Source organism: Anas platyrhynchos, chromosome 3 (genome assembly GCF_047663525.1).
Source record: "Anas platyrhynchos isolate ZD024472 breed Pekin duck chromosome 3, IASCAAS_PekinDuck_T2T, whole genome shotgun sequence".
Taxonomy (NCBI): Eukaryota; Metazoa; Chordata; class Aves; order Anseriformes; family Anatidae; genus Anas; species Anas platyrhynchos.
This window is the reverse complement of record NC_092589.1, coordinates 21,345,705-21,367,976: the sequence shown is the minus strand read 5'-3', so window position 1 is coordinate 21,367,976 and position 22,272 is coordinate 21,345,705. Positions and strand designations below refer to the sequence as shown.

Genomic DNA, 22,272 nt, shown 5'->3' with positions numbered 1-22,272 from the left:
TAGCTTCTTGATGCTGTTGCACAGTAATAAATGCAAAGCCAAAATCAGTCCACTCAAATATGGCAAAAAGGCTAAAAAGAATCTTTTCTATTAAATAGAGTCTTGTGAAATTGTTTGACACTGGCCTCTGTATTAAATCCAGTTCCTAGGAAAGATCTAGCAATAAATGGCAAATAATATTCTATTAAAACTGAGTTTAAAATTTTATTATACATACAGTAACATTTACTAGATAACATGAAGGATTAAAACAGAATTTTAAAAATAGTTTAAAAAATGCCACACCATGCTTTCTCTAGTATTACCTCTGCTTTTTTTAGCTGGCTTTGACCCTCGGTAAATACACGTCACCATCAGAAAGCCTTTCAGCAGCCTACAGGAAATTCAGAGCAGTAAGAAAGGACACATGATTCTGCCAACAGCCACTGAAATACAGTGTCAGGATTTTTCACTTACATGCTTGCCATTGGTATAATACAATAATAACAGTAACTGTAAGACAATACTTGTTGCTTAGGTAAGTGCTAAAGTCTTTATTTATGATCTCCTCTCCCCAGGAACCAAATATTTCATGGATACAAATGGTACTGTCATTGAGGAAAGGTTTGGAAAAAAAAAAAAAACTATCCATAAATAAACTATTGGTTTCACTAAAATTTCTTAGATTCCAAGATATCAGCAGGAGGTGTGTGGGCTAATGATAAGGTAAAATTATAGTAATAAGAGGTTTGGGAAACTAGAGAATCTGCTGCAACACTGGAAAGCTATCATTTTCTGTAGGTGGTAGTAATTTATTTTTTTTCCTTCTATTCAAGTACTTCTTTGAGGCATTCAGTCTGAAGGACATAATATTTATAATTTTATTCATACTTATAAATATCGCTCATAAATTATTTCTGCAAAGTTGTTTTCCGAATTTATAAGGTCATGTCTTTGTCCACAGAGAGTATCTATCCATAGTGTTTGGATGAAACTTACAGCAGCTCTCTGGAGATGCTCATAAACTGTATTTTTAGACTCTTGAGAATTTCAAATATCAAATTATATGATAACCATATGCCCCCAAGTTGGAAGTAATGCCTTCACTTTCAAAAGGTTACTCATATATGAAAAGCTCACGTTGTGAACACAAATGCAGCTGATGGCCTGTCATGATATAAAGAATAGTGAAAATACAGCTAACCATCATGCTCATCAACATTTTTCTGGGAGAGCCACAATTCCAAAGGCTTTTCATGACACCTTCTTTTTGTGTCACATTGCAAGCCCTTTGAACCATCGGGAAGATGGTTAACAGCATCAAGACAGTAACAAATATGCAACAGCATTAATGTCCACATACAATTCAGAGATCCTAAGAAACAAACCCAAAAACTGTAACTGATTGCGAGCTTTCATCAGAAGGCTTTCTGATGAAAAGCACAGTAGGTCCAAAGCCAAGATATTTCTCAGAATACTTTTTCTTAGACTTTTTCCTTATGTTTTCTATCACAAAACCTGAAATAAATATTTAGAGTTGTCTAGTTTGATCTTCTGACTACTCTGGTTTGCAGAAATGACCTGAAATACTAATTTTCAAATGTATTTCCTATTGGGTTATCTTGCCTCCTGAGGACAGCAGACCAGAGGACTGGATCCGTTTGCAGATGCCCCTCTCTCCTCTAAGCAGGACACATGTTTTGGTGGTTTCAGGTCAATAAATTAAATCAGGAAACATTTTGATTCTGAAGGACCTTAAAGTTTTATTTAGAAATGAAATAGTGAAACAAAATGTTCCACTGCTTTCAGACAATTTTTTGAATCATTTAATTCCCTGGACATTTTTCCTACTTTTTTATTCCTATTTGCAACTGAAACAAATGCTAAGCACTTTCTACAGGACCATGGATACATACTTGCAATGATATACTTTCATTAAAATATCCTAAAGAGTAAGGGGTAAGTAATTTAGAAGCAAAACATAGTGAACTGCAAAAGACATTGGCCAGTATTAATAAATATGCAGTTTAAAATAGAGGCTAAAATTACAACATCAAGCTTCATGCTTGATGGTAAGATGGAAGAAGGTAACATAAGACTGATTGTATAGCTATCCTTCCACAGCTTTTGCTTGTCTTGGTTATAATCTGATAAAATTTCATTTTTCAGTTCTTAAAATTAGTGAGTTTGTTTCTAACCTTAGTAAGGTCAGAATTTGACCCTTTGCTTTCACTAAATCTGTGTTGTAGTTTCACTGGATGTGAAAAAATATTACACCTAGACACAATATTTATACGTATGCATAGGCATGTACACACACAAACACACAAAACTATGTTTGCACTTGTACACAAAGAAAAAACAAAGGTATGTGAAAAGAACACCCCTTCCTTCACAATGTGCATATAAATATTACACAGAGATAATAAGTGCAACAGTGAAACAATTGTTTATATATTATTCTAACAATGTAGATCTTAAAATAAGATCTACATAAGATGTTTTTATCTGATTTCTTCAAATTTATATCCCCCTCTGTGGATGCCCCTCCTGTGACCTGGGAGCTATGCTACATCTTTGAACTGTCTACCGTGTGCACTATATTCTAGTCAAGGGGAAGAAATTGAAAGGTCAAACACTGCTCCTGCTCACACCTGCCCAGAGGGACAGTGGCTCTTGCATGCAGAAGGCTGCAGAAAGCTCACTGAGCTCGTGTCTATGGACAAATCACCCTACAGCTTTGGTCCTTCCTGAATGCAACAGAAGCCTCAAAGTAAGCCCCTGACTGTCAGTCTGTCCATCAATACAGTGCTCATAACTGAGTACACTGAACTGAATCTTTACCACGTTGTCATCTTATTCAAAACAGAGAAAACATAGAGTGGGATTATACAGACCTGAAACTCCATACATCTCCATCAAGGTTTAATGCACATGTGCTTTAAATCATGCCCTATTTAACACTTACAATTACACAGTTGACCAAATTCCCCCTAGAAAATGTTTCCACAGCCTCTTCTAGTCACCTCACAGAAACCTAACAGCAACATTTTTTCTTCTGTTGCAGTCATTTACTCAGCTATGTTAAAGAGAGCTCTCACATATGCCCCTGCAGCTAAAAAGTAACTCTTTGCTTAAAAAAAAAAAAAAAAAAAAAAAAAAAAAAAAAAAAAAAAAAAAAGATTTGGAAGATATACCATTGACAAATATATGCACACATTTGAAATCAAAAGAGTTTCTTTAGTTACTATAAAAAGATAATAAGCTGTGTCCTACCTATGGTGGTAATAACAGTGCCAGCAAAGAAGAAGGAACTTCCCAAGTCCCAGTGACTGATCTGAGTAGATGTGTTTCCTAAAGGTATGATTCCTGCATTTATTGCTGCCACTACTTGCTGCAAGTTTAAAAAGATTTTTGTCAATATTCATGAAACAAGGATATTAATACACATTACACAGTATTTTGATAAGTCACTTACTTAACCCAAGCAATAAACCAGCAAAGAATGGGTGTTGGGCTGTTTGAGTTTTATCATTCAGTCAGGATAGGAATTAAACTTCAGAGCACACCTGAGCATGTCAGCGAGCTGCAGAGCTTTGAGCTCTAGACCCCTAACACAAAATGAATACAAAATCCACAAAGTCCATAAAAGTCACCTTAACTAGATGACAAACACAATTATTTTAAGTGTTGTAACTATTTGGTGAATAAAATGATGCATTAGACAAAGAATTGCAAGTAAAGCTTCCCCAGATATTCCTCTATTGAGTTAGGTAAGCAGATGTATTTGTTAAAACACAGTCATTTTAAAAGAAAAAATTTCCATACATTATTTCGGATCAAATTAACTCAAATTAATTGAAACACTTCTGTAGAACAGATGATTCAGTAATTAAAGATTTATAATTACACTCATGATTATAAAACTTCCACTATATTAATAACAAATCCAGAGTCAAGTACTAAACACGTATCTCCAAGTTTATACAACTATATACTTCATAAATGTCGTCCTTGAAAAATTCAGTTCCAGCAGCTGAAATGAACAAGCATGACATTTGTGACATTTTCAGAGTCTTGAGAAATACAAAACATTTCTTATTTTGGCAATGTCACCTACTGTAAATTGTTATCATGAAAGAGGATTCCTGTGCAGTTTTATCTCCATTGGAGGTATATACCAGCAGCATTTCAGTTAAACACTACATGTCAAGAAAAAGTATTTTTAAACTCACAATAAATATTTTAAGAAACGCAAGCTATAATTTCATTCTGAAACTTTAAAACAGGATTTATTTCATAATCATGATCATAGTAATAATAATTAGTGTTTAACAAAAGAACAACAGAGGAAGCAATCCTGCATAGCTAAAACGAACATTTTCACTAACCAATAGCTTTCTGCTTGGTGAGTTGTCCAAAAATTACTTTGCAGGTAAAGACAGGGTAGACCAGAATGTTTTCTGTGTGGGCAGAAAACCCACTGTTTCGGTTTCTGAAACTGTTCTGAAGCTGAAACCCTCTGAAACTGTTCCACTGTTTCAGAGGAAGATTGTTTTGCAGAATTATTATTATTTTGAATCATAAAATACATCAATAATTTGCTAATGAAACCATTTTTGTTTCTAAACAGTGCCCATGGAAGTCAGTTGTTGTGGACAGACATGACAAAATATCAGTGCTGGGATCACCAGGCTATCGATTTGTAGTGGCTCGATCTCAACCAAAATCCCCCACTTCCAGTTTGCCATTGTCAAAGCTCAGATGCACAAAGCAACCATTTCCAAATTCACAACTGCATCTCTACAGCCATGGGGATCTTGCTGCCATTTTCAGCACCCAGGGTTGTCAACAGAAAGCCAGCTGGGGTACTTTTACATGGACTTTACACACTCTATCTTCTATACCTTCAACTGTTTTCATTTTAAAATGCTTTAAAATACCAGAAAAGCAGACATCAAAGATGTGGATTTTTCAGTCCTACTGAGGAAGGAGAAAAGGATGGGGAGAGGGAGAGGAAGAGAGTTTAATTCTCCTTTGGGTTTGCAGAATAATGCTGCTTCTACATTTGTACATTAACTACAACTTGGCAACGATAAGTACTGACAAGTGTCTACATTCCTGTAGGAAGGGACACATCAGACTAAGCCCCATGTGGAAACCAGATGTTGTACTGATTTCAGAATTTACACATCACAGATATTCCTTTGACTTACAAACCCTAGTGTGCTGCATTATGAAGCCTACTGAATACATTTTGAGTATTGTTTTTTTTTTTTTTTTCATTTTACTGAACCAAGAATTTTCACCATATGTCCTTGTACCTGCAAATGAGAATGTGTTCTCCACTGAGGACATCATATGGTAAAGCACTGGATCAATATAATTTTATGGGACCATTCACATTTTATTGCAGTCTAGTGTACTGCATGAATGCCCTATACAGAACAATGCACCTGTTTAGGCAGCCTAACAAGACCAATTTTTATGCAGATCCAGATGTAAAATGTTTTCAGAACTTTGTATCACCACCACAAAGTTTTGAAGCCAGACTGCATCAGTGTTTTTTCTGTGAAAGATATGCTCATTGGAATTGCTCAAAGATCCATGGCATCCATGCATTTCCTAACTGCAGTATACTACAACTACAGAATTCCAGGAAAAAAGAAAAAAAAAAAAAAAAAAGAAGCAACTTAACCCAAAACTGTTCTGTTGGGTCAGACCGGACAAAACACAACATATGGCTACAAAAGACAATTAGTCATTCTAATGTCTGGTTTTAACCAACAGCTAATTTGGAAAGGATGTAGAATTAGGGCAAGTAGGAAAGTGGCTTTTTCTTCACACAGCTTCAGACCAGAAGTTTGATGGACTTTGAATGGAAGGCTGCATCTGCATCATGGTGTTAAGATTGCATTGGGTGGATCATTTTACCAAGAATTTGACTACTTTTGGAGACCTATGGCAAGAAATACTGTGGAGCCAAGGAATACTGTGGCAGTGAGTTCTGCAATTTATCTGTGGATTGTTTAAAAAAGCACTTCCCTTTTGAGATTAGTATGTGCTTCCTCATAATAAAGTTCTTATATTATGAGAAATATTTCAACAGAAATTTCTTATTTGTCTACTCCAATAAATTCATGATCTTATAGACCCATCAGCTGCCTCTTTTCCAAGTTAAAGGCTCTTTCTTATTAAATAATGTATTTACCTATTTAAATAAACCTGTTAAATATTGTACATCAGTATTTATTTATTGCCAGTATTCTCATTGACCTTCTTTGTACCTTTACTGATTTACCTTAAGCATTATTTTAAATACAATTTTAGTCAGAAAGAGCCAGATGATGCCTTCTTTATCGTCTGGTTATTCAGTTTCCAAATACACACTATAATGCTTTCTTCTCTGTGATTGCCATGTTTGGGAGAAGCTAGTCTTAAATATTACATTACATTCCTTCTGAGCTGTCCATAAGTCTTCCTTACTAACAAGGAAGGATGACAGGCCTAAAAGCAGCAAAGTCGCAGGTTTACTGTGATCAATAACAACATCTCATAAAGTCTTTGAATGTTGCCTCTGGATTTTACTGGGAGGGTAAATTCATCTTAAATTCTTTGGATCAGCAGTTATCTTTCCTTCTTAGTTTGGTCAGTGCCGGTCAACAGGTCCTCATCTAAGACTATTCCTAACCAAAATACTAAGAGAAAATAATATATATGACAATTCCTAACATACATGCATTTCAGGGCAATATCTGCAAAGCAGATATTTCTTTTTGATCATCTCCACTATACAAAGGTACAAATGTAGCACAGAATAAAAACCCAGCCTTGTGCCAGTATTTTCTGCCAACTTCACCAAGAGCCGGGATTTCACCCTCTATGATTAAAAAGCATGTTGTTATTCATTGTCAGTGCTCTTAGGTCCACTTTTCTCTGTCACTTTATTCTTGATCTTCAGCCTTATTTATTGACTGATGCTTTACTACAAGAGCAAACACAACCATTTCATTTGTCACAAGTTTGGCATGACTTTCCTTCTTTTTATAACCTTTTTTTCTGTCTTCTGAGCCCTTTGGAATATCCTAACTTATAAAATAGCATTATTAACTGTGCATTTTCAATCCTAAAAGAGTCAAAATCATGAAAACTCTGTATAATCTTCGCATTTATTGTAGGTTGTAGCTGATAAATGCTTTGTGCTATCTTAACATTGGAATTTCTTGGCTTCTAAAAAAAGTACAATAATACAGTTAATTGACAGCCTTAGAGGGAATTTTTCTAGTTTTTCTTATTAGTATTACATGTACAAACTAAATTCCGGCTTAAACCTCAGTTCCACTTCAATACTACAGAACCACTCACCACTAGAATAGGAATGTGGATTGTTTCCATTCTTAAACCATGTAGATTATTTCACTTGTCTTGCCTTCTTTGAGTGTATTTGTTTATCTCTTTTGTATGAGATCACTGAGGACTATGCAGAGGAGGGGTCACCCTGCAGACAGCATCCAATCATGGTCTGTCTCTATGTGAAATAGTTTTAATAATATTATTATGTCTGTTCAGTAAAAATACTAGGTTTTTGACTACTTGTTTTTTACTTGTCTTTATAATGGTGAAATTTGGGGCTTTTTTGAAAGAAATAACATTTTCAAACATCTAAAAACTTTAGGAACTTAATTCTCTCTCTCTCTCTCTCTTTTTTTTTTTTTTTTTTTTTTTTTTTAAGTCACTAGGACCCTTAGGCTAGCTCTGTGATGTATTTTAGGCATAGGCATAAGCTTTGTTCAGGTCCTAACTTGAACTACAGCCAGACTACCTGGTTTTGCACCTCTAACCAGGAATAAGCCTCAGTAGAGCATCAGTGAAAAGAGGCAGAGATGTTTGAGCACAGAATGGGTGGGCCAGGCATTACTTGTGTAACTTTTAAAAACAGGACCTGAGTTCCAAAAACATAAACACTGCATTCATCCTGTTTCCAAGAACACAGGGAAAACAGGAATGACAACATAAAATCTCATTTTACTTCAATGTCAGTTATTCATTTCCTATATAATTTAGAAACAGTTTCTGGTAAACATATTGTGCAGTTTTGGTTTATCACATCTCTGTGTTCACACAGATAGCTGTCTGAAGATGCCATGCTGAGCTACCCTTGCAGTTTATCACACAAAACAGCCTTTGAAAAAGCAGGGGGTTTTTTTTGTTTTTTTTTTTTTGAATTTTGGTTGGTTGGTTGGTTGGTTGGTTGGTTGGTTGGTTTTGGTTTTGGTTTTGGTTTTGGTTTTGGTTTTGGTTTTGGTTTTGGTTTTGGTTTTGGTTTTGGTTTTGGTTTTGGTTTTTTTTTGGGGGGGAGGGGGAAGAAGAAAAAAAAATATAACAATTCCAATTCTCCTAGGTCAGGGATTTCAACCTTTGCTCCTCTGACCCTGCAAGGAGTCAACAGAGATGAAAGACAAAAGCAAGCCTGTTGATGACAGAGCTGCATCCACTAATCTGGGGTCCACATTGCCACAGGACAAATACAGAGAGGTTTATAAACTGATGAGAATAGCCTCTGGTAGTCATCCACTTTCTAATCTACAGAAGAGGCAGAAATGAGCATATGTCAAACCAGCCGCCCCTTCTCATCTTCTTCTCCACCAGCCTCTGAATACATGCTTTTGTACCATACTGCAGTCACTTCACTTTTCTGAAATGATGTAACACAACATTTCATTACTCTCAGCTTTTCTATCCAAAGATTAAAATAGATTCACCTTAAATTATGCTGCTGATAAAAAAATGCAGCGTGTTCTGTAACCCAGCTTGTCAGGAGTTAGCTTGTGCTTCCTAGCAATCAATTAATGAGTGATGTCAAAAAGTCAGAGATGCCTCAAAGTTTTTGGAAACTTTGTTCTCCACTTGGATTTACTCCTTTGTTGTGCTGCTGCAATTTTGACAAGAGCTCTCCCTCTCTCTCCAGTGTAGCTGCATACCGCATGCTGCCCAGCTACTGCATGAGTCCTACCTTCATACTTTGGTTTACAGAGAATGGAAATCCCAGTTCTGTGTTCAGAGGCACACTAGGATGATTTTAACACTTATCAAATGACTCCCTGGACTCCCAAAGCACATGCTTTAGAGCTTTACTGTTGAAAGAGACTGCCATGATGTTTGCATTGTATTTCTGTGACTGCATGTACTTCTTTTTCATTTGTATAACTTATGATTGTAATCTATACTACCAGCTAATACCCAGTATGCCATAGAACACTTCTCATCCAATGTTCACAATTTACTTGAACTAAAAATATATAGAAACATATTGAAAAACATTTATATTTCTAACTATATATTAAAAACTGTATGTATATAAATTTTGTGTGTGCTTACATGCATATATATACATATGTATAGACACACATCTAGGGAAGAGGGCTTTTCTTTGCTTCTTGAGCTTCTTGAGACGGGAAGAATTATTCAGACAGCTGCTCAGGAAAATTGACTTACCAATGAGTCATAGCTGCCATCCTTCTAAGACAAAAGCTGTCATTCAGATGCACTCAAACTAGCTAGGTTCTTGGTCCTGTAAAACTGTTCATCTGAAGTAAATATATCATGTAAGAGCCAAAACGCCAGCAGCAAGGAAAAAAAAAAAAAAAGTTAGAAACCCCTCTGCTTGAACAGAGAAATGAAAAGGATGGTTAGAACTTATTTATTATTCTCCCAAAAGTCTGTATGGCTTTTATGCTCGTGAAGGGTAAAGAGCATGTGCATAAAAAAAATCACTTTTGGTTTAACCACCATGAAGAAAATAACTACAGAAGAGGGACTTGTACTGACAGTGTGCTATGACGGGAGTGGTCCCAGGCAACAGAAAGTTTGGCAAAAAATCCCTCTCTCCCTGTGCTGAGACAGAAGAGGGGACTTCTGAGAGGGGAGGGTAAAGAGCCAGGACTACCTCTATACTTCAAAATAAGAATACACAAGCTCACCTGCTTTGATGGGCAGACTCCTTACTAAGGACAGATACTTGCACAGGGTAACAACACAGCCTACAGTTCCTGCACTTCATGTTTTCACTGCTTTAAATGTCATTCATTTCATGTTGCTTCACAAACAGCATTAACAGGCAGCTCTGCGACTGGTGTTTGCAATTTGTTGTAAGCTTCAAGTCTGAAATGCAACAGCACGACTTTATACATTAAAAAAACTGATGCAACAGTATTTTGGATCCCCAGATAAATAAATCAAATACACTGTAGCATCAATTTCTTTTATGCTGGTCTGTCAGTCTTTTCAAGAATCTAAGGTTTATGAAGTACAAACACCTGTTGCTTGCAGACTAAGATCTGGACCAAGACGGGATAGTTCATGTTCCTTTTGGGGGAAGCTGGAAGGAATTGCAAAAGGGAGAATCTAAGCTGGTCTCAGTTGGGCAGGGCTTGAGCTGGTATTTGGCAAACTGCCTCAAAAAGTTCCAAAAAGTTCCTCAGAAAGATCACAGGACTGAGAATGTCTATCAACATTGCAATTCAAAGAATGGATAAAATTTCATTCAAGTTGAACAGGCTTAGCCAATACATTTTAAATTTATATAAATAAATGTCAGATTTGCCTGAAAACAAAATCTTTACATATCTGTGAATTATTATTTCCAAAAATGAGAGAGCAAGCTCGAAAAGCTTCTAATTTCTGGGAGAGAAAGAAGGGCTTGCACTTCTTTATTTTAACTCTGAGAGGCTGTGGCTCAAGGAGCTTATGTGACTGAAATAAAACAACGTCCTTCTGAGGATGCAGCAAAATTAGTTTCTTAGGGCTAAGATGCAAGTTGTAAAAAACCCTATGAAAAAAAAATATATAAATTCAGCTAATGGTGGAGGTTAACAATAATGAAAAATACATCCAAGCTACTTCAATCTACAAAAACGAAGTCATAGAAAATACATATTTTGAAGTAAAACATTTTTAACAAGTAATTAAGTCAGAAGACATGATGACATTCTGGTGATACAAGTTTGATGAAAGAATTGCAGGAATGTAGGTCCCATGACATTCATAACTGTATCAGGCTTTCCTCAAGAGAGATAAAGAGAAAAAAAAAATCTTTCCTCCAGAGAGATAAAGAAAAAACACATTTCAGTCTTGTTCACGACCCAAAAGATGAGTGCAAAGTAAAGGGAGAATTTAGCCCTTGCAAACACAGAACTCAAAGAGGCAAGGCGCATGACTGTGGACCCTAAGAGCTTTCTTCTCATGTTAACCACAAAGCCATGCAGAACCCAAGGAGATCAACTTGTGTGATCAAGATCAATTCAGATAACCTTGACGGTTCATTAATTCTTTTTTCTTTTAAATATAAGTGCATTTTTGTGGGCATTCAGTTTCCAGAGGAAGCCACATACTCTAAAAGGGGCTGGATAAAATTTCTATAAAGTCCTTTACTGCAGGGACAGCTTGGTGCAGCACCATGAAAACTTGCTCAGATTTTGAAATCAAGGCTTTATAAAACAAGAGTTACCACAAACAGCACTTGGAACACATTAAAAGATTGTGTTGTTTATTCTGATATTAATTTTTCCACTTGTTGGGGTCTTCAGAATGAACATATTTGAAGGAATTTTCTGCTAAAAGAACCAAAAATTAGATATGTTCTGTTAGTTTCAGTTTTTACTTTAACAATCTTTATTAAGTTTCATTAAGTAAGTTACTAAGATAACTAAAATAATTCACACCTGTTTGCTAGGACACTTCAGATATTTAAGATAATTTAACTGAGATTTCTTTTATTTCCAATTTTTGTACAATAATACACTAAACAACTTGATGCTTGGGGGAGTAAAAGGACTTTCTTTTCATTTTGGTTTATAAAGGCCAACCCTAAAACAGATAACTGCTGAGTAATACATAATTAGGTATTATTTATATAAAAAGCTCTTCTCTCTCCCTCTCCCTCTTTTTTTAATCAGCTTTCTCTTTGGCAGGAGGACAAATACTCGTCTCTCATTGCCAAGACAGCCCACAATACACAACACTGGTCACATCCTAACATGATGTGCATGTATACAGCATGAATACAGCAGGAGATCTTTCTGGGTACCTGACAACACTTTGTGCATCTGAGCTTGGAAACTGCCTCCGACATTTTCAAAACTTTACTGGCAAGTTTAGCAGAGGGAATAGTCGACACACTAAAGGAGAAATGAAGCTGGAATAAAATAATTAGAGATTCAAGTGCTCTAATTAGAGATTTTTTTTTTCATTCTCTAATTCTTATTGTTCCTTGGATTACTCCCAGGTTTCTATCAGCTTCTGTCAACAAAAAACTCACTAGTGGAGAGAAAAAAAGTTCCAATGGAGATCGGGTTTTTTGTTTGTTTGTTTGTTTTGTTTTGTTTCTGTAGTTGTTGCTTTGTTGTTTGTTTGTTTGTTTTCCTTTCTCATATACATGAAATCCAGACAGCCTGACTACCTCTGCTCTTTTATTTTGTCATCTGCTATGGCATGTCAGGGTCAAGCTGAGCGCAGGCACGGATGGAGAAACAAAAAAAAAAAAAAAAAAAAATCCATGAAAATTGACAAGAGTTCTTCTTCTTATAGCAGAAATAGTAGCAAAGTCTCTGGCCACAGCTTTATAATGTGTGAGATATTATACACAACTTTCACCAAACACTTCCTCATCTGTTAATAACCAAGACCCTTTCAAGACCTTCCAGCCGAAACTTTAGTAACACAAGTTTGACATGAGACCACACACAGTTAGCTGGGCTGTTGCGTCCTCATCAGACTCACCCAGGCAGCATTTGTATGTTCACAAGTTTCCATGATGGGGGATTTCTTTAGCTGTAGATCATGGGCACACCAGCACTTAACGCTGTGCACTGCCAAGCTCAGCATCGGTGTGTAGAGCACACAGTGATCCACTTAATATTGTTATTAATACTTGCTTCAGGCTACAGCAAAGAGAGTTGAAGTTGCCTGAAAAAAATGGGCTCTTGGGTGCAAAGAAACCCTCTGCATGACTTGCGCACATATGAAGGTTGGTGCTAAATAGCAGTGCTTGTGGAATATCAAAAAAATGGTTTCTGGAATCAGGCCTCAAGGTCATGCATTGCCGTTGTTCATTTCAGGTGTATTTTATTGCGGTGAGGCAACAAGGAACAGAAGTAGTGAGCACTGAAAGAGATTTGCAGCACCAGAGCATGGAGGTCAGCAATGGAGAAGGTCATGAAGACCACCTCTTTGTCAGCACACACACAATGCTGCAGGACTCAGCTGACCTCCCAGAAGTTACGAAGAAAACACAGGTCATTTTTCTGAGGCAGATGAGTTTGCTTGGCTGTCATCAGCAGGGCACTCTATTTCATTCACTTTACATGATCTCTGCACTGCATAGCAACTCTCCATCACCCCTGGCTTCACATGTATATCAGATATATAAAGTATATAAAAATATAATTCCCACTGAGCACACCTAGAAGAGCCACACGATCAATGTGAAAACGTTTAGTTTCAGGAATTCAGAACCTGAGCAATAAAGCTCTGTGTGTTGAAAACTTATCAGTAGCATATACTGTTTTGCCAGGAAGGCTTTTTGTGACTAGTGAGAGAAAACAAGACTGAAAGACAGCAAAAATTCCCTGACCTGTGTGCATTGCTAGAAGCTAACAACTTTGTGTGTTGTAGTCAGCTCTTGGGCAAATAAAGATTTTATCAATAGACGATGGAACTAGCACCTGTGTGCTAGTGAATTGGACTTTTCCACTTGCACAAATGAATTTGGTTGAATTTGTGTTCTCAGGCTAGTCTTCCCAACTTGCTCACCTGACTAAACCACCACACAATGTACTGTCAGTTAGGAGTCGATGGGATGGTCAAGACTGCTTGAGAGTAAGGGTTAAATGGCAGACCCAAAACTGTAAATATTGAAAATGCCTTGCATGATAAGCACCTTGAGCAAAGACTAGAACAAACGAGAGCCAAACCAGTTTCTGAATTCCCAGAACATTAAGTTCAAAAGGAAAATTTTATAATGAATTTCATTATAGTTTGACTCAATGTAAACACTTGATTAAAGAAGACATTATAGTCTGTAAGCTCTGTAATTTTCTTCACACACACTAAGCATTCCAGCTTCCTACTGCGCTAGAACGTATTAATTTTCAGTTTGGTATCTTTCAGTGAATTCTTAAATATCATTTACTTTTTCCTTACACGCACTATTTAGTTTTATTCATACAGACATCCAATGGAAACTGAAGAAACACTGCATTATATTGTACTAACAGTCAGACATAAGCCCAGAGAGACAAAACACTTCCCAATAATTTAGCTTCTGTGACAAAGTGGGAAGAAATTTGACCCCATGTTTAGGGTAGCTGGAGAAAAATTGATTTGAGATGCTGCTTTTCCACAGATTTCCTATTTTATTTTGGGCAAGCCACTTAATTCCAGATCCTTAAACAACTTGATGTAATCCTTTATCACTTATTCCGCAGAAAGAAAGGCAGTTACATGTACTTGTAGGACTTGGCCTTGGCTCCCTTTTGCCTCTGTCCTCCTCCTATAAGAGGGGAACCACAGCACCTTCCTAACTCCATGCCCTGGTCTTCACAGTGCTGAGGAGGGTTCTGATCAGCAGAAAGGAACAAGGAGGAATTAAGTTTTTCCATTTAGCCAGCCAACAAGCACAGCAAATTCTCCCCACAAGCACCACCTCGCATTCACGTGCTGTGGGTGGCTGTGTCACCTGCCATGCTCCAAAAGCCTTTGTTTTTTCTGGTCATGCCAAGATTGCTAGCTAGAAGGGAACTAATTCTGATACGGGTATCTGTGCACTGATAGCTGTGCTGAAGCTGTCATTTATTTTACACAGCACATCAAATGGGCTTTGAATGCTGATTAAGTGATTTTCTACTACCAGTCTGTGCTTCTGGGTAGGGAATCATAAATGCTTAAATATCTAAATACTCCAGTGCAAATTTCAACTTTTTTTTTTGCCTTCAGGACCATCTCGTAGATGATGTAAGATAATATTGCTTCCATATTTCTATTTTTATCTTCAAAAGTACAGGATTTGACCTAAAAAATTTATATGGGATATTTATACTAGCTACAAGAGATTATTTTTAATCAGAATGTGTGTGTATCTCTTTGAAAGATTAGCTCACATTCTGCTGGTAAAAACGCTGACACATATTTATTACATAGCATCAAAATTGTACAGATCGACAGCACCTCCTCAGGCATGCCTAGTTGGGATGCATGGAGATAGGAATTGCTGAATAGTCATTTTAAAGGGTTCCACTTTTGGAATAATTCTGAGGGAAAAGGAAAAGGGGGGGGGGGGGGGGCAGAAATCACAAACTGCAAGGCATTTTCCTAGTTTGCCTTCAAAATTTAGAAGCGGTGTGTCATAAAAAGAACTCAGTAAACCAGAGCTTTGTATTTGAAGCTGCAAAAAAACAGGTGTCTGTGCCAATGCCATGCTCAAGGCAGGTTGGTCTAGGTAGCTAAATTAAAATTCTAAGCTCTCAGCCAGATCTGCTGTTAAAATCCACCTCCAGAAGGCCCTGTGGCCCATGCCACTGGCCAGCTCCGGAGCCTGCGCTACCCATGGCACACGGATTCCCCCCACCCTCTTCTGCTCGTCCCCTTCCCACCTCCAGCCCCACAGCCCCAGATGGCCCCGCGGTTTCTGTGAATGAAAAGATCAATCCCTGCCAGCTCTTGGCTGTTCACCCCAGCCTCCCACTCCCAGAAGTGACATTTTTGGCAGCCCCTTGCTGTTCCCCGCAGTGCTGCTGGATAGCCATAAGAATACAGGCGCACAGGATTTAACTTGGAAAGGGCCTCACGAGGCTCTGAATCTGTTTCTGTGCTACTGCAAATAAGTATTTCCTATGGTTCTAAGCCAGGTGACCTGCAAGGGTAAAGTCGTGTTAGTAGGAACACACCGATTTACATCAGCTGGGAATGCGCCTTTAAGAAGCACAGAAAATTGAGATTTAAGATCAAAATAGCAAGTGCATGGTGCTTTCCTGTACTTAAAACAAAATCAATAAAAAGAAGCATACAGCTGGAAGGAAAGCTAGCTTGATACAATCACGGTAAATTAGACCTCCTTTAAGGCAATGGATGGTGTATTTTCTTCTTCAGAATTGGGCTTCTCAGATATTGACAGACCTAGTAAGGCACGAATCAATATATCAACTCCTTTGTGAACTATTAATTATATATATTGCTGATGAATAATCATTTAATTACCATAATGGGTGGCTTCAATGAAAAGGCTGTCTACTGAGTGCACTGGACCTAAAAATAGCAGTAGATTTTCCACCACGAGGCTTTGCATGGAAATGCTATTGCTCAACTTCTGGCCTCACCACTTGTTACATTGCATGGCCAACACGGAGCTCGGCTAAGACAGCTCTCCCCCTGTATGCCAGCAGTGCTGCCATACATTATTTGTCTCTCTAAGGCAGGGCGACAAAGGTGTCGTATGGATTACCTGAATCAGTTCATCAAGCTCTGTTGCATTCACACAGGAATGCTGAGACACAAACGTCTGCTTCTGAATCACAATGGTGGTTTTCTGGGAGGTTTCATGAGGTTGCTCCAGGGCTTTAAACACTGTCGCTCCAATTATTAAATACACGACCACCACCAGAAAAATTGTTGAGACTGTCTTCCATTTCATAACATTAATAGCTGAATCGCTTTCCTCCCGTGAAGTGAGCACGGTAGGCTTGGTAGAAAATGATAATCTTGGTTTGGAGTTCTGAGTGGCCGATTTGGGATCCAGCAAGTCAGGTGCCGCCACTAACAAAACAGAAAAAGAAAGTTAATTTTTACAGGGCTGGTCAACGTGTGTTAACAGAGCTTCCTTCTTGCCAAGAGATTACAGAAATTCTACTGCTTCCAAGTGGAATTCTTACATAGTGGAATCTTTCCCTTAAATCCCATGCCGCCTTACAACAAAACTGCTGCTCGGGGAAGTGTTATCTGTTTACACTCACACCCACATTTGCAACATTTTCTCTGTGTGTGTCCCCTTACGATACATGATCACTTCCAAAAGGCAGGATTCCCCCTATTTGCGTATTTGTGTAAGGTGGCATTTTGCTGCAGAGATTCTTTACGTCCACCACTGCCTTAAGCACTGCTAAGCAGCTTTCCAGCTGTATTTCCTTGGCATTACAGAAGTAGCAGAAAAATGCAAAGCCGTCTTTCTCTTACCTATTCTACCCTGTGATCCGACAAACGCTCTCTTACAACAGTTGCACGATCACTTTGCAACTCCCCAGACGCAGCCATAAAAACAATGCGCTCTTCATCATACCGCTCCTAAAGCGTTAATTGCGTATCGATCAAACCCTTCGGAAAATACCAGTCAAACACGTGCACTTACTGGAAAAGTCACCCATTTGTTAAAGCGGGTATTTTTATTTACAGCTACGAAAACCCACAGGGTTAGGAAACGAGCAGCTGAGCGCGTTATCAAGTGTCTCCATAACTCATGTGACTGCCAGCAACTACGCGGGCAATGGGAAAAAAAAAAAAATCCGCCACATCAAGTGCAGGTAAAGGTCTCCTGCGGGATGATGGCCGCAGCAGTTGACTGCAGAAGCTATATTTAATTTGTCTTGAATTACAAGTACACGCTGAATGGCCGCAGCACGGCTCCCAGCTGCCGGGGGGGTGGAAGCCCAGCTGTGGAGGCAGAGCGGAGCCCCCCCGGTTGGCAGAGCCGGGACCCGACGGCCCCGCAGGGGCACCCCGGGCACCTGCTGCGGCGGGGGACAGAGGATGGGGCGGGGGGGGAGCATCTATCCCCGACCCCCGGCCAAAGTGGGGGGTCCTGGGCACCCCCGCATTCCTCTCACCCCCTTCGGGGCCGCCTCACCACGACCCCCCTCCCAGCCGGGGGCCGGGCGCGGCGCCCCCCTTGCACACACCTGCCCGCACCGCGCTGCGCACCCCCGCCCTCACCCCCCCGCGCCCCTCACCGTGCCCGGGGGCGACCCTCCGAGCCCCCCGCGGATGGGGGCTGCGGTGGGGAAGAAGGGGGGGTCCGGGGCCGCCCCCTCCCCTCCCGGCCGGCCCCGCCGAGCCGCGGCGGCGAACAAAGGAGCGGGCACCGGGCACCGCCGCCCCCTCCCCGCGGCCGGTGCAATGCGCCGGGGGACCCCCGCCGGGATGCTCCGGAGACGGGAAGGGGATGGAAGGGAAGGGAAAAAGGAAAGGAAGAAGGGCAGGGCAGGCGGCCAGGCAAGGTGGAGAGGGGCGCGGGGAGGCAGGGGCGCACGCAGCATCCGCAGGGCTGGCAGCGGGGAGGGAGGCACGCCATTGTGCTCCTACTCACTTCTTATTTACCGACCCGCTGCCCTCTCCTCGCTCCACGGGCGGGCATCTTCTCGGGGCTCGGGCGGGTGCAGTCGGAGCCGGTTAAAGAGGCAGGAGAAGAAGCAGGAGAAGAAGGCAGAGAGGAGGAGGAGGAGGCTGGCGGGTGGGTCCGGAGCGCAGGGAGCGGCAGGGGCGGGCGGGCTGGCGGCGCGGATCCCGCGGGCTCCCCCCGGCCCCGGGGCGGGCGAGGTGCCTCGGGGCGCGCATCGCGCTCCGCCGCCTCCGCGCGTGCCCGTCTGCGCGCGTGCCCGCGGCTCCGGACGGGCACCGGGGGCGTGCGGAGCAGCCCCGGCCCTTTTGGGGGGCGGCCGCCCCCGAAAACCCCCCGCCCCTGCTCCCACTCCCCGCTCCGCGCCCGCCTCCGCGCCCCTCGCCAAGCGCCCACCCGAGGGACCGAGGGCGACCTGGCTCCCTGGCTCCCAGCCCCGGCCACCTGGCTCCCAGCCCCGAGCCCGAGCCGAGGGAGACGCCAGGAGCGCTGCCCGATCTGTGGCTGCTGCCCCCCAGGAGCCTGAACTGGTCCCCGTGATTTTGGCCTCGGGCTAAACCCAGTGTCAGCCACGCGTGATGTGAGCCACGGGTCCGTTGTTCATGGCCAGGTGATGAAGGTCTGCGCTCATCTAAAAGGCAGAAGAACATTTGCCAGGAACACCCCAAAACTGCTTCCACCACTGTGTAATGTCTCCGCAAACGCGTTTGGAATTTACTCACCATACCAAGTGGGTGTAGGTCGCAAGAATTTCACACCAGAGTCTGTCTCTGTAAAACGGCCAAAGGCAGTCATACCTCGGGTGCTTGATGGGCTTTAATCCTGCTCAGATCAGCAGCACCATCAGCAAACGCTTTAGAAGCCACTTATTTTAGCACGTCGCCGTATCAATGTGACATAATACAAATGAGTGTAATACCGAGTTCCTTAGGACTCCCATTTCAGCAGCATTAATCACGCCGCTCCTCCCTGGCGTGCCCGCGTCTCTGCGATTTCTCCTCGAATCCTTTCCTACCACTTCTCATCCCACCAGCCGACGGAGCAGCTGTTGAGTGACAAGAGATGCTGGGCCCAACACAGCAAGTAGCTCCTCCATCACATGCAGGACTTTGTTCACATAGTCCTAATCCTCGAAGAATCAAATCCTCAAATGGTGGCAGGAGTCAGCCCTGTGACTCTTGAAGATAGAGGATTTTCAAGCCTGGAACTCTTTTTATACCAAAAAATATCATAGCCTTTCACTTTTCTCCCCAAAAGATGTCTCAGCCACAAGCGTATGTAAACACTGCCTGGTCCTAGCTCATGGAAAAGAATCACTTCATAGGATTTCTTCCAGCATCCTATGGGAAATCAGGCATGAGCATTTTCCTGCACACTGAGTCTGTGTAAAATATTGTGGAAAATACTACCACATGCCTTTCTTTAGCAATCTAAATATTTGGAATCCAATTTTGTTTTTGCAAATGGAGGAATAATTATTAAATGTTTAAAAAGGGTCAGACTTATTGCGTACAATTTGAAAGCAATGGGAAGCTTCCAGATAGCTTCAGCAGCATTTGGATCAGGCCTTTCATTTAGGCACTCAACCAAACGGGCAGGAACCATTTTGGGTAGCAGGAGAGGTCCTCTCCAGAAATGACTGCGATGGTGCCCTACCTCTGACAGCTGAAAAGCTGTCCCTGGGAACGTAATTATTTCAATTAATTATCTAGCGAACATCTTAAATATCTCCTTTGAACTGCCTGGTATTTTCCACCTACAGTGATCACAGCCACAGTACCCAGCTGGAGATGACTGCTTACTTAGACTGGACTTCAGCTCTGCAATCGCATTTCCACCAGGGATGTAAACATTCCACATATGGTACCTTCAACAACAAGCACCATCCAACAAAAATGTACAACAAAAATGTACAACAAAAGCTATTGTGTGTAACAACTCCCATGTTCTTGAGGCCTTCTACAGCACCAACATTTATTCTGTGTAGTCGTGCCCGCCGATATTTTTATTGTAACATGCACCACACAGTTTGAATATTGTGTGTGACCATTTCACCCTCAAATTTGGAACTGGCATTTGAACGGTTTAAAGTTCAGGCCTGTAGCAGTCCTGAACTTTTCTAAACAAACACACTCAAATGCAGCGTGTCACCGGCAGTGTGTCACTGACAAAACACACCACCAACCAATGTGGATGAGATTAAGTAATAAAAGGGGTTATAGCACAGAGCTCCAGCCTTGAAAGCAAATGGGCTCGCTGCTGTGCCAAGAGATTTATCTGAACAAACTAAAGAAAATCCTCAAATGCTTACAAGTCAAAGTATCTACAGGTTTGTGTATTTCACGCTAACACGAGAAAGGCTGGCAAAATACGGGACTGACAAAAGCTGTCTTAAAATGTAGTGGCATGAGCTTGGGATGGCCACAGTGCTCACAAAGAGCGGCTGCAGGAAGCTGCTCGACCCTTTGAAATGCTGAAAGTAGGCTCGTCCGAGAGAGGCAGGCATGCAGCAGGCAGAGGAAGTGCCTGTGACATGATAAACATAGCAATCACATATTCATACAAATAACAGCTGGACATGACCTAAGCATAGATCTGATAGGGCAAGAGCGCACTTGTAAGGAAATAGTTATTCCAGAAGAATAGAAAGACTAATTTAAAAAGCCTACATAAAAAAATACCCTTATCTGCTGCTGCTTTCTGTTCTTCTTTTCAGTCACAGGAGCCATCCCCTCCCTGCAAGGCCAGAAGCATTTTGGGCCCAGAGCAAGGGGTTCCTCTGCAGCCCCACTGCCGGGTGACACAAATTCTGTTCTCCTCTATCCAGCTGCACAATAGGAGGCATCCCAGCTTCCAGCCTTCTTTATTCGTGTTTAATTGCCAAGGATTTGTGCATCCCCAAGGGGCTGTTATGGCACGGCATCCCATGAGGGCATTTCCCTCCCTGCTTACTCCCAACACAAGAGCATCTCTGGGTTTCCACACAGAAACACAGCTTCCCATAGCTGCTGTACCCTGAAGGGAAACGTGGAGAAGACTCAGACAAGGGTCCAGGCACATTTGGGCCCATGGGTGGTAATTTAGGCTCTCTTTTCCTCCCAGAGATGCTTCAGGGATGTGGCCCTCCAGTGCTTCTCACCAGTCGTGAAAACACTGGTGCAACTCGGTTTTATTACAACAGAGCCCAGAAGAAATACTGCTGCACTTATTTTGTAGGTTAATTTTTAGGCAATTTTTATGTATTCAGCAGAACCTAAAAATGACATGTCTCTTGACTTCATCAGAGACATTGAAAGATCTCTGTCAGTTCTTTATGGATAATTATGACATTAGGGCCATGCTATGTCACTGTATTCTGCCACTAAACTGGTAGTCATATCCTTCCGAGGGAATTTACACAAAACAAGAAACTAATAGCATGCAGCCCACTTCTCCTTCCAGTGGATGAGGAGACAGACGGGGAGGTCTGGAGGCCTTCCCGCCACCAGCAGTGAAGGCCATGGAGAAGGTGCTGGGCTGGAGGCGCTTACAGTAAATCCCTACTCAGCCTTTGCTCACCTCTCGAAATCCATACAGCGGTTGGTGGCATGGACAACATCAAACTCCCTACTTTATCCTATCCACACTATCTGAGTCTTTTAATGCCTCCTTCCCACTCCGTGCTCGAACATACGTGCACAGACAAGAATGAACCTTCAGCACGACTCCTGCAAACCTGACTGAAGACTTCTTACGCTACTACTGCACTTATCAGTTGGCAATATTTAAAAATGCATGAACACTTTTAATTCACATTTATAAATGAGTTAAACATTATGTGGTGCAACTGGTATATGTATTAATGAGCTCTACCTACCCTGAGCGTCTGTTTTAGTGTGATGAATTATTTGTTCAGCAGAAAAGCCATTGTTCCG

The 22,272-nt window shown here is 41.2% G+C and overlaps 1 protein-coding gene across 9 annotated transcripts in view; it reads right to left on the bottom strand.

Annotated features, from left to right (window-relative positions):
• Positions 1-22,272, bottom strand: part of KCNK2 (potassium two pore domain channel subfamily K member 2) — a 134,910-nt gene that overhangs the window by 58,164 nt on the left and 54,474 nt on the right. For 3 of the 9 annotated variants that reach the window (XM_038177254.2, XM_038177255.2, XM_072035511.1), the window contains 2 exons: positions 16,475-16,785; positions 3,256-3,373 (listed from right to left, as the gene is read on the bottom strand). In XM_038177254.2, coding sequence (XP_038033182.1) covers positions 3,256-3,373; positions 16,475-16,785 — 429 coding nt within the window. Of the gene's footprint in view, positions 1-3,255; positions 3,374-16,474; positions 16,786-17,202; positions 17,355-18,328; positions 18,746-19,080; positions 19,221-22,272 lie in introns of those variants that run through there. The other 6 variants (XM_038177258.2, XM_038177253.2, XM_021269005.4 and 3 more) reach the window with 6 other exon arrangements.